Raw genomic sequence first — 19465 nt, 5'->3', positions numbered from 1 at the left:
TTGCCTCATTTGCATTTTAATACACGTTACTTGGTTAGAGAACTGCATTGCAAAATTCAGAGAAATGTGAATTTCGATAAGACGACTGCAGTTTGGTTCATGTATTTTTTCAGGAGGTGCATGTTTGGTGGGTTCGCCTTAAAATGCAAATGGAAACTACATTTTCTCTCCATCCCTACAGCACAGTCTTATGCATCTTTCCTTGGATTCAAGTCTCAATGAGTTCATTGGGACTTACTCCCAAGTATATGTACACAGAATTGAAGCCCCCCCCCCACCCCAGATTTGCTCCTGGGGCACATGTTCCATGGGGAGTTAGGGACGATGCTCCTTTGGAACTGGAATATTCTGAAGGCACCCAAGAGCTGTTCACTCCCTAAAAACGATAGGAAAGCTGCAAGCGTCTGATGTTGGTTTCATTGTTTTGTGAGTGCCTCAATGGACATGGGAGTCCATGGTGAATATTTGGAGCAACACAAGGGCAAAACATCGAAGACTAAGCAAACCAGATTAAGGAAGTCCTTTTCAGTGGAGAGGTACGTAGCTGGCAGCAGCTATTGCACTAGATCAGTGGTTCTCAATCTGTAGGTCCCCAGATGTTGTTGGATTACAACTCCCACCATCCCTGAGCTCTGGCCTTGCTAGCTAGGGGTGATGGGAGTTGTAGTCCAACAACATCTGGGGACCCACAGGTTGAGAAAGGCTGCACTAGATGAACTTTTCTAACTTTACAATTCCATGATTCTATGTTCCTCTTACACTAATGCTCCTCCCTCCACTGTGGGAGACGGCATGCCACGGAATGCTACCTGCTGGGAATCAGAAGGATGGAGAGTAATGTTGCAATTGGGTTCTCCTTGTGGGTTTCATACATGGATCTGGCTCCCCATGGTGAGGACAGGATGCTGAAGTAGATGAGCCTCTTGCCTGACCCAGCTCGACATTTCTTATGTCCTTACGAACTGCAAACCTTACCGTACATTAAGTTAAATTAGATTTACCGCTTGAAGATGCGGCACAGCAAGTGAGCTGGCAGCATCAGAAGGACGGCATAAATTCAGATTAATTACTCGTAATGATTCCACATGGAATAACTGGGCAGTGCGTTCTTTTTAGACCTCAACGTTTTCTTTACATACCCCACTTGTTTCAGGGAAGTACAGGAGAGCCACACATTTGTGTGAAAGAGAGTTGTGGACTCTTCTTCACTGGAGGTCTTTAAGCAGATGTTGGATGGACATCTGTCATGGATGCTTCACCTGGGATTCCTGCATTGCAGGGGGCTGGACTAGATGGGCCTTGGGGTCCCTTCCAATTCTACACTTCTATGATTCTCTGATTTTTCTCACAGCAGATTGCCCACTGGGAACTTAACTAGGTGAGATCAAGAGCAAAATCCGCAATGGAGTCGAATTCCCAGTTGCTACAGAATCAAAATAGCTGATGCTCAGGGGAAGTGATTGTTTTACTTTTCCGTTTTACTTTCCGTTTGATAGTTGCCCTGGACCCCTTCCTAAGTGGGAAAGTGAGTTTAAAAAATGCTCCAAAAAAATGCCCCTGATGTGGCAGTGATACTTTAGACCCGTGTGATATTCCAGCAGTAGTGCATTCCCACTCTGACCCACAAGGATCTGCAGGAACATTGTGTACATTATGTACACTTCCCACAGCTTAGATGCCAGGCCATAACAGCCTTTCTTAATTTATTTGTATTAAAGTGTGACTGAGTTTGATCACACTGGATATTTAAACCCAAGGATTATCAATAGCTTAAATAACAAAACACAGTGGAGTTTCTTTTTCTACAATGGCAGCGCCCATTCTTTAGTAGCAGGAGTAGCGGAGAAATACCTTGCTGTTTTGAATTTACAAATGGATTTCTCAATGTGTCTGCTTTGTCGCTTGTTGCCTACTTCAGAAAGCTTGTCCCCCTCATTTTTCCCTAGCATTTTCTCCTTCACATGTCATTAAATTTAAGCTCAAGCCAATCATGTGCCCGCTTCTATGTGTTCCTAACACTAGCTGTGAAAGAAAACCTCTTAGAAATTAATACAGCGGTACCTTGGTACTCAAACAGCTTGGCTCCTGAACAAATTGGCTTCTGAACACTGCAAACCCAGAAGTGAGTGTTCCGGTTTGTGAACATTTTTCGGAAGCTGAACATCTGACGCAGCTTCTGCTTGAGTGCAGGAAGCCTTGGTTTTCGAACCGTTTTGGGAGTCAAATGGATTAAGTTCGAGAACCAAGGTACCACTGTATTTTAAGCAGTGTGGTGAAGATATAGGCTTCTACAATAGAGTTATGCCCAGTGTTGTGGACTCTGGAGTTAACAGGTTTTGTGAGCAGCTGTGCTGGGTGTGTGTTTTACAGATGATAATGCCTGTTGCTTCAATCACTTGACAATGTAGTAAGATAGTCTTGCTGTGTTTGGCTGCTCTTTCTGCTGTGTGGTGTCCTAGACTTTGTCACTGAGCACCCTCAAAATCCCGCACTGATGGCACCACTAGTTATATCAATATCCCATGTAGCTCAGAATTCTCAGAGCAACGCTTCAGCTCAGGCTTGAGAATCATTTGCCCTGCCAGATGTTACTGAACTACAACTCCCATCAGCTGCAGCAAGCACGGCCAATGGTCAAGGACGATGGGAGTTGTAGTTCACCATCACAGAATTGAAGAGTTGGAAGTGACCCCGAGGGTCATCTAGCCCAACCCTCTGCAATGTAGGAATTTCAACACACTGTGCCCCATCCAGCTTGAAACCATAACAGACCCTGCTTTGCTTTGCAAATGTGCTAGCAGTTTTACAAAGCATCCCCACATCTGCTTTAGCTGGAGCTCCTGTGGGATTGTTATACAGAGTAGGTAGGGATGGAGGAGAAATTCAGATTGGTTCACACTTTATTTTTGTAATTTTCACTTCCTGAAAAATATTTATGCATGAACTGAAACACAGCTACCTTTCAAAATTCACACTTCTCTGAATTTTGAGATGCAGTTCTCCAACTCAGAAATGTGTATATTGGGGGAAACCATGCAACGTAATACATATATTAGTGAAATTAATGTACAAAAGTGCATTCAGGAAATTTGCTTAAAGAAAGATGCGTGTGTTTGGTAAACCTGCGTACAAAAATGCATATTTTAGAAGCAATGTACACCAAAATGTTGGCACATTTTCATGAGGACTTTTGTTTTGTTTTTTTTTTTAAAAATGCAAACTGATGTAGAAATATGGAAGAACTGGATTTAAGACTGGAAGAACGAGGAACGAAAAGAAATTGATGTTGACAGATTTGTTCATCTGTAATACTTTTGCTGGGAAAACAACACAGAGAAGAAAGAGTTTGCACCCTCTCCCTCATACCACATGCCTGATCTGGGTTATTATTGTTATTTTGAGGGGTTTGGACACAGCTTATTTTTGTGTAGGAAAAAGAGGAGACAGTTGTAAGCATGCCCTTTTAAGCATGCACTTAACAGAACTCTTCACTGCATCCTGCTGGTGTTTCGAGTCTACTCATAGTCCGTCTTGCCAAAGTGAATGCTGTCATTCCACCCTGATTAGCTTCTCCGCCCCCATCAAAGGTGGTTACTGACTTGATTGCAAAGTTGTACGATAAGAGCCATGTTCTGACTCAACGGCAGTTGTTATTATAATCGGGTCTCTCCCCCCCCACTAGAGATTAAACCGGCCGCTCGGCATCTCGCCAGTGCCGAACTCTTTAATGTGGTTGCCTGTACTGTGAGAAAAAGCCTAGAGCGAAGGAGGGAGAGGATTTTAGCAACAGCATCTCCACCGGTTCACTAGGGAGCAGTATTGGCGCATTAAAGCCAATCCTTTCCTGAAACTGCGAACATTTCCTTGGGTTCTGTGGGCTGACAGATTTGTGCTTATTATAATTTGGCACAGAGATCATTTGAATTAGGCTATCACAACAAATTATGCAAAGCCAGCATTTGCTTATTTTTCAGAAACTTGTTCCGGGTTTTTTTTTCTTTTTGTGGGGCAAGGGGTTTCCGATAGGTTGCTCTTTCTTGCTTCCTGTTGGGAACATACAAGACCATTCTTGTATTTCGGAAATTTGTTCAACTTGCAGATGGATTTTTGTGTCCTTCTTTCCAATTCACACCAACCCCACTGGTTTTGTTCTTGAGACAGGTATGAGATTTTTTTTTTAAAAAAAACAAACCACTGAAGTTTTCACAAAAAAAAGCAAACCACTGAACTCTTCTCACAAAAAAAAAGCAAACAACGAAATTGCCTTAGTAACACCAAAAATAGGGCAGACAATGATTCAGCACAGAAAATTCATTAGCATCCTGAAATTGCAGGTCTGGCTGAAACTGGCTGAGTCCAACCAAAAGGAAAGATGAGACTTTCAGAGGCTGGAGCATCTAATCTTTATTATGAGCATTAAACAATAAATTGAAACCACATCTCAGAGAACTTGCCTTTTGCTTCTTCCTCCCCTTGCTTCCTGGCAGTTTTGAGTCCACTTCTTACTAAGAGGCAGGCCTTTTTGCATACCAAGCATTGAAAGAGAGGTCACAAGACCCTTCATTTGATGTACAATTTCTAATCTAGCCATCAGGAGCAGCTCCAGTATCAGACCTCTCTCTGCCAGAGTCTTACTCACCCCTTTCCTAAAGATAGCAAGCAGAGATGGGATGTAGTGTTCTGCAGATCCACAGTCTCCCCAGAAATGGCCGTGGGACACCCTGGCCCTTCCCCACTTGGAGCGCCACTGGTGGTGGATCAGCACTAGCTTCCAAGCTTTCCATGGCTGCCTTGGAGGGCTCTGACCCTGGGCCTTGTCCTCTGTATGCAGACCTCTCTTTCTGCCCGTCGAGAAGGAAACTTGCAGGATCCAACTCTCCCTCAGACATCTTTTCTGAGAACTTTGGCTCGTTATAATTAACAGAAGATGTTAACTATGATAACAGCCTTTTGCTCCTGGTTCTGGATCAGGGCCAATAAACACTAATTAACTGTATGCCTTTGACAGGCACATGTTGGTTCACATCATCACAATTATTTCATTTGAAGAATAGAATTGTAGTGTTGGAAGGGGTCCCAAGGGTCATCTTGCCCAACCTTTTAGGAGAAGGAGAGCAAGCTGTGGTCTTGCTCTCTGTTGTTTTCTCATGCCTTAAAAACATGTCCCAGGAAGCCCTTCACCAGACCCTTTTGGGATTGTGTAAAAATATCTTTCTGACATTTTCCCTTTTGCCTTTCTTTTACTCTATTCCAAACTTAAAAATGGAAAGCGTAATGCTGGTGGTCAACAAAAGAGGTTGAAAGACTCTCTCAAGGCAAATCTAAAAAAATGTTGTATAAATACCGACAACCGGGAAACACTGGCCTGCGAGCGCTCCTGTTGCAGAACAGCCTTTACCAAAGGTGTGATGGGCTTTGAAGACGCTTGAACTCAGGACGCAAGGGAGAAATGTGCTAAGAGAAAGGCACGCTTGGCAAATCCACACCGTGATCAGCTCCTGCCCAAAAACCTATGTCCCCACTGTGGAAGGACGTGTGGATCCAGACTTGGCCTCCACAGTCACTTACAGACTCACTGTTAAAACCGTGTTTATGGAAGACAATCTTACTCGGCTACAGGTGATCGCCAGAGAGAAAGGGCCACAGTTGGGTGTGACCTGTGTTGTAACAGTGGCTACCGGAAGCCCAGGATTTTTACAGATGACAGAACGGCTGCTTTGGTGATTGCTTTTGAGGAAGATGCTTCATTATAACTAAGCCAATGCATGCGAAATTGAAATGATCACATTTTCTCTTCCTACCTTCCCTTCTTCTGTTGTCTCCCTGGGTCGGTTTCAGATTCCAATCTCCATGTCTCTAGTCTTTGCAGAGTGCCACATAGCTAAGTGACACTTTATTGATACGTAAATGTAAAAGGAGCCTGCTAGGTCAGCGCAAAGGCCCATCTAGCCCACCATTCTCTTCCTACAGATGCCTGTGGGAAACCCACAAGCAAGACCCAAGCACGAGAGCACTCTCTTCTCCTGTGGCAACTGGCATTCAGAAGCAACTGTAGAGGTACGTAGAGCATCACCCTCATGACCAGTAGCCATTGATGTGGAGGCATCTATGTGCTGCATATGCTACTAAGCCAAGCAGCAACGTCAATGCCATTTGGTGAAATGAGTAACATGGAAATTTGCACTACAGGCTTGGCTGCTCAATAGTATTTTGTATTGGAATTATGTCATGGTGGATGGGGTTGCCATGCATATGCTGGCATTTGTCACTGTGAACACCATGCAGTGTGAAGTGTTAGTCTCCATGACTCCCCCGTTGCAGAGACGGCTCTCCCGTTCACTCTTTGCAGCAATTACATGGTGCACAAGTAACAGCTGTAGAGACTCTGCAAAGCTTCCGCTTGGCTTGGAAAGTGTTCGTGATTTAAGTATGCAGTGTTACAGGATGTTTTAGATCAGGGGTCAGCAAACTTTTTAGCAGGGGGCTGGTCCACTGTCCCTCAGACCTTGTGGGGGGCCGGATTATATTTTGGGGGGAAAATATGAACAAATTCCTATGCCCCACAAATAACCCAGAGACGCATTTTTAATAAAAGCACACATGCTACTCATGTAAAAACACACTGATTCCTGGACCGTCCGCGGGCCGGATTTAGAAGGCGATTGGGCCAGATCCGGCCCCCGGGCCTTAGTTTGCCTACCCATGTTTTAGATGTCTGCTTCTACTTTTACTAAAATGGCCTGTCCACTCCATACCAGTACTGAACATGCTCAAGTGCACAAATGGGCTTGTGGGTGTGCTACTTGTCAAAATATCTGCCACCTGTTCAGTTCTCCCTGAATTTAAATACTCAATGGATCCTGTGTCTTGGACCAAACATAGCTAAGGATTTAAAGGAATTAGTAAGTATCTGTTGACACCACAGGGCCAAACTACACACTATTTCAATCACATGGTTTGCTCTTAAATGTAATATTTTCCTTATTACCAATACTAGGCATGAGGCTTTAATCCAGATTGGGACTCTGTCATGGGGTTAAGGGGACTTTAATTCTTTGCAACTTCCACTGTGATCTTGATCCTTTGGTGTTACAAGAGAAAGGAAAAACCCTGCACTTAAGGGCTAGCCTCCTGCTTAATGTTGATTAGTTTGGTGTTAATAGTGATCAGAGAGAACTATTGCTTGGGCAAGGAGGAAGGGTTGCCTCTCTCATGGTGGCTGTGCAGAGATCATCTCTATGCTTGCATGTGCTTGTTTGTAGATAAAATTAATGCACACTATTAAAACACTGAGCTTCTTACTGCCCTTCATGACTTCAGTAAGAGAATGTTGGAACCGCGTGAAACTAGGTATGGTATGCAAACAGTAAAAAAAGGTTTATTGAACTACCACAGCTAAAAGAAATCAAGATTTCAGAATGCGCTTTGATGACTTGTTTTAAAAAAGAGAGGAAAGAAGTGAGGGACTTCTAGAAAGAGGCTTTTCTAAAGAAGAAATGATTTCTCTTGAAGGCTTCCTTTCTTGCTGCTCTGCCATGACATGGGAAAAAGGGATTCTTGATGGTTATTTAGTTGGCTTCTCTTCGACTGATTTGACCTGGGACGAAACGACTCTGCCATCAACCATTTCTTCCACAATCGTCTTAACCATTCTTGTTTTTGTCGACTCTGGATTTTTTTTTAAAAAAGAAAGAAAGCAAAATTAAAACATAGTGTTTGAACAAGGCTTCATAGCAGGTCCTTGACGTGCTTTGCATGATTGCTTTTCACGCTCTTATTTTTATACAAGCAGATAATCATCAAGCACCCAAGATAGGGCCTGACTTTGCATCCTCAACTGGGAAAACTGGGTTGCTGCCAATTCCCTAGAATGTGGGTTGATGGGAGTGAATTTGAGGTGCAAGACGACCTTCCCTACCCACCCATTTTCTGTTCCCCAAATTGCTTCTCCACAACTGTCTTTCTCCTTGCAGGCTCTTGGTGGGGGGAAGTTGACCTCCTGCCACCGGTGTCACTGCAGCTTACATGGAGGGATGGAGCAGGGTTGGGGTGTGTGGTTGAAGCCACGTGGACACACCTGTAGGAGCACCAGATCGGAACAATGCAGCCCTGAACTAGCTTTTGCACTGCCTGAACCCCATCTAGGTAAGCGGCAGCAACATTGGCGTCAGCAGGGAGGCTCCAAGACTAGGTAACTGATGGACACTGTCACACATCAACAGGGAAGTGGGGCTATGCCTGTGGCCACCTCCCTCCTGCTACACCCAGGTTGCATGGCCCTCCCTGACAGCCACATGTTTTGCCATTGTGGTCTATGGTTACTGCTGACCATAGATGTCCCCCATGTGACATTGGCTTGGGCTGTGGACACAGAGTTGAAGAAAAGATGGACCCACAAGAAAGGGCTGTAGTTCACCTGCTTTGCTAAGAGCGAACTGGAAAAGCCTTGCATAGTTTGGGGGACTAAGAGAGGCGATGTATTGTTGAAATGTGGGAAAGAGGCAGGCAAGGAAATTTGGGACACAAGGGGGGAAACGGGCGGGGAAAGAGGGGGTGCTTTTATGCATCGGTGAGAAGTTTGCAGTCAGACCTTCAGCTGTGCATTTTTAATGTATATAAAGATATCTGTCATTACCTTTGCCAGAGCCTCCGTAACTCATAGAACTACTGTGGCTCGAAGATCCGTAAGACCCAAAACCACTGTCAAGGAAAAAAATGTAAGTTTTTTTTAGTGGTATACTGTGCATCATTTTTCAGAGAGAATGTAAACATGACCACCAATTTATTACAGTCAGATAATATAATGTGATGATAATCAGCTCCAGGGGTGCCAACTTGAATAAAATATTGGGGGGGGGGGGCAGGAGAGTCCCGTCCTGCATAATCAATCATGATATGTGGGGGGCACACACCATTTGAATGGCAATACCCATCAATTTGGTGGCCCCTCGAATATTTTAGGGGGGCCGTGAAGGGACCTTGACTCCTAGGAGTTGGCTCCTATAATCAGCTCAGATGCGTAATGGAGATCATTTCTTTTTATAGCCCTAAGCAGATGAGAATCAGTACGTGGAGGGAGGATTGGAATGGGTTGGCACTGTCTTCAATGCACTGTGTATGTGGGTTCTGTGCAGACCAGCCCTCCCATTCAACTCATGGAGCTTGAAGGGTGGGGCCAGTAGGTGCGATCCAGATTCCAACCCCGCACATTGATTCTACCAAATATGGAAAGTCGGTGTGCGAATTTTGACCAACGTAGGTCTTCCTCTGCATTTTGCACAGGCAGATATTTAGAATCACCTCCAGCTCTGCAAGCTTTCTAAATACAAGTGCAATCTGGTCTAATTTAACAAATGGCAGGTTTCCCATTCAGTACAGTAGAAGTGAATGCATCCATATTATGCAAATTGCTATTGTGAAGCTACTGTCCTTTGGTCAGATCTACAGGGCCTCATAATTGGTTCTGAGTCAGATCTGGCTATCTGTCATGTCTAACGCTTACCCCGCTTCTCCGTCCAGTAGGCGGCGGTAGGTCTCTATCTCCTTCTCCAGGCGTGTCTTGATGCCTAACAGCTGCTGGTATTCTGCATTCTGGTTCTCCATCTCAGCCCGAATCTGCAGAAGCTGTTCCTCTAAGCCAGCAATCTGACCCTGTAATTGCGCAAGCTGGTCGCAGTAATTTCGTTCTGTTTCCGCCAAAGTGCCTTCCAGGGATTGTTTCTGTTCCGAAGGTGCAGAGGAAGGAAGAAAGAAAAGGGCATAAAAATGCAGCAGAATTAACAGAGATGAAGTTCCAGCAAAGAAAATGATTATTCTAAACACTCCCATGGGTTGAATCCAATAAATAGCGTAATGTTATATCCACCAAAGTCATTGGGGAAGCGGAATGACGTCTGTTTGTGTGGTGGAATTTCTGCTATCTCTTCTCCTGCATTGCCCCCCTGCAAACTCTGCTCTGGAGGGTTGGGGACACCCCCAGAACAGAATGGGAGGATGTGCAGGGTGAAAATATGGGGAGGAAAGGGAGGGGAAGTTCTGTTGTGCAAGCGGAAGTCCTTCCACTCACGCAGTGACTTCCACTTGAAACAGCCCTGTGAGAACTCTGCTTCTTTGGAATGATTCAAAAGCCAAGAGAAGAAGAAGAGTTTGGATTTGATATCTCTCTTTATCACTACCCTAAGGAGTCTCAAAGTGGCTAACATTTTCCTTTCCCTTCCTCCCCCACAACAAACACTCTGTGAGGTGAGGGGGGCTGAGAGACATCAGAGAAGTGTGACTAGCCCAAGGTCACCCAGCAGCTGCATGTGGAGGAGTGGGGAAGCAAACCCAGTTCACCAGATTACAAGTCTACCGCTCTTAACCACTACACCACACTGTTTGCTTTGTGCTTCTGTATCTTTTTAACACAGGCCAGCAGATTTATAAGACTAACACAGCAACCCCAGACACATTTGCTCAGAGGTAGATCCCATTAGGTTCAATGGGGCTTATTCTCACATAAATGGGTGTAGGATGGAATTCTAAGTAAACTGCAGACATAACCCAAATTATGTGCCCCCCTTCTTGCATCTAGATTACATTTTCTGCAGACATTGCGCAAAGCACCCCAAATGCAATGGCAAGAAAACATCTAAGTGGCTTACAAAAAGATGAAATAAAACATTGAAATTCTTGATGAAAACAGCTAAAAAACCCCCAAGTATTTTAAAACTTTTAAAAGTTGTTTGAAACCAACAACAGCTAGACAGAGATAAAACACATGTAACTTCTACATGTCTGGATAGCTTTGCCTAAGCATAGTCACAGAAAGAATACAGAGAAGACACCTGTCTGGCGTCAATAGGCAGGGAGTTCCAAAGTTCCACACTAAAAGATCAATTTCTTACCACTGTGGAATGGGTATTATATGTGGCACCTGTAACCGTGTCAGTTCTGCAGATTGAAGCGACTGAGTGGGCATATATGCTGCTAAGGGCTAAAACCTTGAACTTGGCCAGGTAGCAGATGGACAACCAGTCCAGACCTCTGAACAGAGGCGTCACTATGCAGACAGGGTCTCCCTGCTGAGAGCCAGTGCGGTGTAGTGGTTAAGAGTGGTGGACTCGTAATCTGGTGAACTGGATTCGCTTCCCCACTCCTCCACATGCAGCTGCTGGGTGACCTTGGGCTAGTCACACTTCTCTGAAGTCTCTCAGCCTCACTCACCTCACACAGTGTTTGTTGTGGGGGAGGGAAGGGAAAGGAGATTGTTAGCTGCTTTGAGACTCCTTAAGGGGAGTGAAATGCGGGATATCAGGTTCAAACTCTTCTGCTGTTGGCAACTGTGCTGCCGCATTCTGAGCCAGGTGACTCCTCTGACGAACGTTCTCCTTTTCCTCCTACACATGTTGACATGATGATGGCTCATTATTGCTTTGGGATGGCTCAATATATGGATCGGCTCAGCAGGAGTGCTGAAATACCATTCCAGTATTTGCTGGAAGGCTTGCAAAACAAGCTACGGTGCCAAACGGTGGCGTCTCTCACTACATGGGAATTGGCACGCCCGGTTCTAAAGAACACAACACAATCTTTCAGAGGTGCGGTGGATGGGGAAAACAGGGGGAATGCAGCTTTGGGACTCCCCCCACCCCCAGCAGGAGCGATAATGTCACTCGCTGGAATGCCATGAAAATTTATAGGCTCCACCCCCTTGCAAAGTGATAATGAGAGTCTGGATAATAGTAGCATATAGATGGATGAGGAAAAGAGTCCGACTGCTTCTTCTCTTAGATGGGATTCCGAATTCCTGCAAACGATGACGCTTTTTGCAGGATTGCTTGCGTTTCTAACGGAAAGCGAAAGCTTGCAGTTCAGTTTTGTTGCAGTTCAAGTTGAAATCATTCTTTGGGCATCTATTCTGTGCCTATCAAGCGACTCCAGTAAACTGAGCATTATAATGTACTGCTGTTCTAGGAGGGGGGAGTCTAGGTGCATCCATGGACTCTTTGGGTCCCTTCCAACTCTATGATCCTATGACTTACCTCCTTACCACGGGAGAGATCTTGAAAGCAGCCTAATGTACACAGCTGTAGCACAAACCCTCTGAAAGAACTCCTCCTGCTGCTGTGATCCACTTACCATGGCAAGCTGAGCCTGCAGTTCCAGTTCCAGGCCTTGCAGCGTGCGCCTCAGATCCGTAACTTCACTCTTGCCCGTGCTCAGCTGGTCCACATTGGCCGATATCTCCTGCCTCAGAGCTCCAACCTGGAGGACCAAGGAGAAGAAGTATTAAGTGGGCTCGATAACCGGGCCATCGCCTAAGGTTTTAGGCGGAGTTCAGAACCATCCTTGCCTGCTTGTTGAACTGCTCTTCTGCCTCTCTCCTGTTCTTGTCCGCGAGCTCCTCATACTGGGATCTCATCTCGTTCAGTAGCTTGGTCAGGTCAATTCCGGGAGCGGCGTCCATTTCGACATTGACGTCTCCGCTGGTTACCCCTCGGAAGCTCATCAGTTCCTGCAAGAGAAGCCCAGTGGGTTTTTAGCAGCATGTAGCATGAGCCAGACCATGAAAAGGCAACAATCCCTGGTGACGGAATAGTATCCTCCACCACAGTGGAGGCAGCAGGCTAGTTTAGCAGAACAGGTCATGTGCATCCACAGCTCTGCCATCTAACAGAGGTGAATGGCTCAGAGGAACAACAGGGGTAGGGACGCTGCTGCTATTCACCCCACAAGTTGCCTCACTCTGCCTAACTGTAGGGCTGGCTCTGAAAGTAGGGTTGACATATTCCCAAAAGTTGAGCTTTTGGGGGGAACATGTAAAATTTTTGGATTTTTAAAGCATTTTTCTTAAAAAATCACCCTAGTTGCCATACGTTCGGGTTTTCCTGGATATTTTGCCAATTTGGCAAAAATCCACCCAGACACCATTTTGACAGTCCAATTCCCAGATGTGTCTGGGAAAACCTGGACGCATGGCAGCCATACCCTGAAAGCAAACAAACTTTCCCATATGGTAGCAGTCTGAGACCACTTTTAATGCATTCTGAATTGTCTCTGTCTCAGTGTGAGCTCATTTGACCGCTAGGTGGCAGATGCACCTGAGATTTTGGAATTTTCCTTGTCTTAAAAATAAAAATATTAGGAGAGCCTTTCCCCAACTCCCTTTGGTAAATCCGGTCAGCACTGCATATATTTCTAACCACTTCGAAGCAATGCATTTGTTTATTTTAATGTTATTTTGCCATCTTCACTAATAATACAGTGCAGTTTCTCTAAAAGCAAGATTTCAAAATAAGAAGGCATCCTTCTTCCCTTTAGATGAACAGCTTCTTGCTCTGTCTCTCTGTTTTCCTTTCGCCACTGATCTGCCCCACACATCATGCCTGGGTTGAGTGAGATATGCGTTGTCGGCCCTGTTTCTCCCATATGACTTGGTGAGGCTAAAACTATTTGCTTCCAGGGTCGGGGTGTCAGAGAATTCCAATGAAAACAGAACTGGGAGTGTAAATGGCCAATGTTCTCTTACTTGTTGGAAATCCATCTATCATATGGAATTGATTACGCCCAATTTGCATAGTTTTTCCTTTGCATTGAAATGAACATGGTGGGATAACACAATGACAATGCAATTTATGTCCATTAATAATCACGCCATGGTGGATCGGGAGATGAATAATGTAGTTTGGGGTGGAAGATGAACTGCAGCAGAAAGGAAACAGTGCTGTGTGCGACAAATGCAAGGTGGAATTGGGAATGATGCCTTCTTACACCCCTATCCAAGGATAAAAGTGCATCTCTCCTTCTTGCTGCCATGCGGCACAGCAGTTTAAGAGGCATGTTTCTATCTACCTCTTCATGATTCTTCTTGAGGTAGGCAAGCTCCTCATTCAAGCCTTCAATCTGCAACTCGAGGTCGGACCTAGTCATGGTCAAGTCATCCAGGACTCTCCTCAGGCCATTGATGTCACTCTCCACACTCTGGTGCAGGAACAATTCGTTCTCATACCTTCAAAGATAACGTAAGAATGAGATTTCAGAATTGTGGCAATTTATGGTTGCTTGCTTCCTGCTGGCCTTCAAAAAGCTGGGAATGAGGCAGGAGCAAGGTGTACAACAGAGGTGCTGGTGTTTCTGTTTCCTTCCTTTCCCTTGCCCAGAATTTGATGCTTACTTAAGTTTGAAATCATCAGCAGCCAGCCGAGCATTGTCGATTTGCAGAACGACCCCAGCGTTCTCAATGGTGTGTCTAACAATCTGTAAGGAACACACAGGAAAGATAGCTGCAGTACTTTTTAGGGAAAAACAACAACCAAACATCACCACCATCCCTAGTTCCTCTTCTTGGACACTTTACACCAAGGTCATAGAGTGGAGTGACATGGACATTTCTTTTGAAACCATTTTTAGAAAGGAAGATTGGGAGGAGAAGGAAGAGGAGTCACAAAAGGCAACCAGAAGGATGCAACAATAATCCTGTGGGATGAGACCAAAGGCTCGTCTAGTTTAGCTTTCTGTTCCTATAGTGGCTATCCAGCTGCCTCTGGAAGCCCCAAAGCAGGACATGAGAGCAACAACACTCTCCCTACTGATTCCCCAGATACCAGCATACAGAGGCACACAGCCTTTGTGAGTACAGGAAATGACCATAGACCTTTCATGAATATTTGCCATTGATAGCCTTCTTCTCCATGAATTTCTCCAGCCCCTATTTAATACCATCCCCGTTGGCAACACTTGCCACATATTGCGATAGCAGTGTGTTGTACGAAGGAATTCTTTCTCTGTTTCTGAATGCCTCACCATTCAGCTTCCCGGTCCTGGTATTATAAAAGTGATGATGGTGGAGGGGGAAGTCTTCCTATCCACTTCCAATTCATCATGTGTAATTTGATGCATTCTGCCATGTCCCCCCTTTTTAGGGATGGGGGAAGAAACTGGACTGAGTCCACATTTAAAGGCAAATCCACCAAATTTGCACTTTCCAAGGCGGGATGCAAACTGAAACACAGCCGTCCTTCAAACTTTGCACTTAATTGAATTTTTCAGTGCGGTTCTCCAGTCATGTGATGTGCACGAAAATGCATACAGTAGGGAAAAGCATGATGAAAAATGCACACATTCATTAAAATCACATAGAGATGCATTATATCAGGGGAAATCATTTTGTAGGGAAGTGTATATTAGGCAAAATCCGCACAAAGATGCTGATGAATTTCATGATAATCGGTTACTACTCGCTTAATTTCTTTGCAAATTTAATTACGTGATAGGAGGGGTGTGGACAGTGACGCATATCCAGAGATCAAGGCTCTGCCGAGAAGGGTATTAAGATCTTGCCAGTAAAGCACATGTAACGTTCAGATGCCCAAGGGGGAAAATTCACCAATGAAATATTGCAGACTATGAGAAATATTGCAGACTATGCTCCCTCTGAGACTGAATGGGGAGGAGCCGTAGCTCAGTGGGTAGAGCAATCTGCTCTGCATGCAGAGAGTCCCAGGTTCAATTCCCTGCATCTCCAGGTAGGGCTGCTGGGAATGTTCTCTGGCTAAAAACCTGGAAAGCTGCTGCCAGCCAGTGTAGACAATGCTGAGGTCAATGGATGAAATCATTATAAGGCAGCTTTCTATTTTCCTATATTCCGAACACTCAGGGGCTGTTGAAACATTTACGAACTGGCTGTTAGGTATTCCAAAGCGCAATAAATTCGAACTTAGTTATGGAACACAGAAAGTTGTTCTCAGTGGACCAAACTTTGCATAAGTGCCCCGATCACTTACTTGGTTCCGAAGATCTTCGATGATGCTAAAATATTTGCTGTAGTCTCGGCTGGTGTCCGGAGTGCTGTACTTTGCGTACCATTCCTTGATCTTGCGCTCCAGCTCTGTGTTGGCCTCCTCCAGAGCGTGGACTTTGCCCAGGTAGTTCGCCAGGCGGTCGTTGAGATTCTGCATGGTCTGCTTCTCATCCCCACTCAGGAGACCCCCATCCCCTCCCCCAAAGCCGCCGCCCATGCCGCCCATGCTGCTCACAAAGCCGGTCGAAAAGCCACCGCCGCTGCCGCCAAGGCCGCCCCCGAAACCGCCACCCAAGCCCCCTCCGTACCCACCACCCAGACCTGCACCCAAGCCCATTCCATACCCTCCACTCAGGCTTCCTCCTCCGTAACCACCTCCTCCGTAACCACCTGCTGAGTAACCTCCGGCAAATTTGGAGCCACCGCTAAACCCTATGCCGCTAGACAGTCTGACAGACCCCCCGCCGCCCCCGCCGCCAACACTGTACGAGGAGAGCTGTCGGGAAGAGCCAGTGTGGACAGAGAGAGCCATGGTGCTTGAGCAAGAGGAAGGTTCTGTCCCGTCAAACAAGCAAGGCAAGCGGATTAGAAAGAGTGCGTTGAGTTGGTGGGCTTTTAAGGCTTATATGCTGTGTTAGCTGTGTGTTTCCGCCCCGTCCTGGCACAGCGCATCCTTTTGCCAAGTCAATGCCTTCATAATTAGATAATTGTTCTGTCTAATTAAAAAAAAATGTTACCAGGTCCAACTCTGCAGAAATGTGTATCCTTGGGTTATTATATTATGCCAGAATCCCAGATGGAATGGAGCCAAAACATGTTTTGCTTTCCTTTTTATCTTTGAAATTGTGATGAGCAAACCCTTTTTCGGCTTTTTCTCTCCACCTCCTCTTTCTCTTTTAAGTTTGGTTATTATATTGCGTTCTGTTCAACATTTCAAGCCCCCAGGCAAAATCTCTCTCAACTGAAAGAGGACGCCAAGCGAAGCGACATGTATAAACGAAACAAGCACTAAACTCTTAAATTTGGGAGGATTCTTTTGTATACTGTTTTAATCTAGTAGAAAAACGGATCTCAGATAGCTTGTCACGCTTTGGTTCAAAGTTGCCAATTGCTTGATTTATTAATTGCTTCTCGGATTATTGTTTTTTTTAATAAAAAAACCCCCCACTTTGATCTGAGAACTTAATTTGTTATATAGCCTGTCTTTGCAAGTCCCAGGAGATGATTGGATTTATAAATTCACACTAGCAAGCTCAAGAATTTCTCTTTAATCTGTGATTAAGAAGAGGGCAAGTCAATTCACATATGGATCATCAGGGTTCCAATAATGATTTAGTAGCATTTCTTTGAGAACACCATTCATATAAAAGAACAAAGCAATCAAATTCCCTCTTTTGCATCTCTTTGGCTTTTAAAACGTTCAATCCCCCAGTAAACATTATTCTTTTTGGTTCACCCTCTGATCCCAATGCACTTGGAATTGAACCGAACCCTATTGTTATTTTGCAAAACCTTCACTTTAATGCAGTTTTTCTCCTTTCCCCTAAACGTATTCTCTTGTGCATCAATAAATAATGATCGCATTGCTTAGTGGTTTGGATGGCATCTCCTAGTTGAACAATAATCGAATGGTTTTCAAGGGTTTGCGGATATCTGTGCGACTGAGATATTTGTTCACATTTTGGGGGGCCAGAATCTGAGAGCTAGAAATGGCACTTTCTTATCAGCCCCCCCCCCCATTTGATAATGTGAAAATGGGCTGCACAAGGATCTTTGGCAGAAAGTACAACTGAGGGAAAGAAAGATGGCAAACTGAAACACGGCATCCTTTTAAATTCATACTTCTCTGAATTTTGCGATGGGGCACTCCAGCCAAGTAAATTGCATATAGTTGAGCACAGAAATGCATATATATTAGTAAACCACCCCCCCCACCACAAATGCATTATATTAGGGGAAATTGCTTTGCACAAATGTGTATATTGGGGGGGGGATTCATACAAAGATGCTTATATTATGATAATTTGGCACTACAACGCTTACGAATTTTCATGAGGTCTTTTTTAAAAAAATGCAAACTGATGTCAAAAATGTAGAGAACTGAATGTAAGATTGCCAGAAAAGAGAAACTGAGAGAAATGGGATGATCTGGTCAAAGTCCAGTTCTACCTGCACCACTGTCAACCCGTATAGGGGAGTAACTTTACAAGTGCCATTGAAAGATATAAAATCTGTGCAATTCTATTTTCCCATTATTTCTTTTCAAAGCAGTTTGGGAACAAAGATGCATATATTTGGATTCCTTTGCACTAAAACATTTTCCTTGAAAAAAAATATTGCAAAATGATGTGGGAAAGTGGAGAACCGTCCTTAAGATAGTAAAAATGAGAAACGGTGAGAAACTGACAGATTGGCCTATTCTACCGGAGGGTGAACAAGTGGCAACATCGGCAGGGTGAGTAGAAGCCACAGCAATCTAGTGCCTCTTTTGCTCTGGCCCATTCCTCTCCCTCAGCTGCAGGCCGAGGGCCATTGCCCAGGCAACCACAGTGAAATCAGCTGGCAGCATGCATCTTGAAGCCCAAATTGCAGTGTGGCGAGCCTGTGGCTCAAAACGTTTGCCACGAGTGCCCAGGTGGGCTGTGGCACGTTGAACTGCGATATGCGCTTGCGAAGAAGACATCTGGTTTGCCGTAAGCGCTGTTCTGTCAAGGGAACGAACGGATATTTGCGAGCCTGCAAGATAAGATGATTTGCTCCGCTGTGATTTGTGTACACCTCTCGAGTTACGCTGCTGATGAAGGCTAGCAAGTCAAAACACATCTAGTTATTGAGAAGAGGCTTCTCCCTCCTCCCTTCTTCTGGATAAACATCCTGGAGATGATGAGAGAGCTGTGTGCTGATCAGTGCACCTACATGTGTTTGCAAAACGATAAGCGTGTGTTTGACTCCTTCTGCACCCGTAAAGATTTGAGTCGACAGCCTTTAATCTGCTTCAGTCCTAATGACATGTAACAATCGCATCTCGGTGTTTAACAGCTGCTCCTCATTTTAATGATGCCTTAATAGCATGTCGTGAATCTGAATAAAGCTGTTTTCTCCGTTTTTAGCAACTTCGCACTGCTCAGTACAAGAAGGGCACCTGCCCGCGTTCAGTGTGAATCAGCCCCAGGGCACTTCCGCAGAGATCGTTGATTGCTGGGAAGTGTGTGTGTGTGTGGGGGGGAGAGCTCACTTGGATTACGAAAAGCTGCAGTGGGGAAAAGCAATACCTTGGATCCTGAGCGCCTTGGTAATTGGATGTTTGGCTCCCAAACACTGCAAACCCAGAAGTGATGATTCTATGATTCTATGATTGTTCCAGTTTGCAAACGTTCTTTGGAACCCGAATGTCCAACGGGGCTTCCACGGCTTCCGATTGGCTGCAGGAGGTTCTTGCAGCCAATTGGAAGCCGTGCTTTGGTTTCCGAACGTTTTCATAGAATCATAGAATCATAGAGTTGGAAGAGACCACAAGGGCCATCGAGTCCAACCCCCTGCCAAGCAGGAAACACCATCAGAGCACTCCTGACATATGGTTGTCAAGCCTCTGCTTAAAGACCTCCAAAGAAGGAGACTCCACCGCACTCCTTGGCAGCAAATTCCACTGTCGAACAGCTCTTACTGTCAGGAAGTTCTTCCTAA

At 45.1% G+C, this 19465-nt stretch overlaps 1 protein-coding gene across 1 annotated transcript; it reads right to left on the bottom strand.

Annotated features, from left to right (window-relative positions):
• Positions 1-7353: 7353 nt before the first annotated feature.
• LOC308461422 (keratin, type I cytoskeletal 12-like) lies at positions 7354-16386 on the bottom strand. The gene is made up of 8 exons (XM_080978360.1): positions 15765-16386; positions 14156-14238; positions 13834-13990; positions 12335-12496; positions 12121-12246; positions 9503-9720; positions 8636-8700; positions 7354-7668 (listed from the first exon to the last, which is right to left on the bottom strand). Exons 1-8 carry the CDS (start codon positions 16311-16313, stop codon positions 7565-7567), a joined length of 1464 nt encoding a protein of 487 aa, XP_080834486.1. The 5' UTR covers positions 16314-16386; the 3' UTR covers positions 7354-7564.
• Between the last annotated feature and the right edge of the window lie 3079 nt (positions 16387-19465).

Source organism: Podarcis pityusensis (assembly GCF_964106645.2).
Source record: "Podarcis pityusensis genome assembly, chromosome: 13".
NCBI lineage: Eukaryota > Metazoa > Chordata > Lepidosauria > Squamata > Lacertidae > Podarcis > Podarcis pityusensis.
The sequence above is the reverse complement of the archived record's forward strand: the minus strand, read 5'-3'. Positions and strand labels throughout refer to the sequence as shown.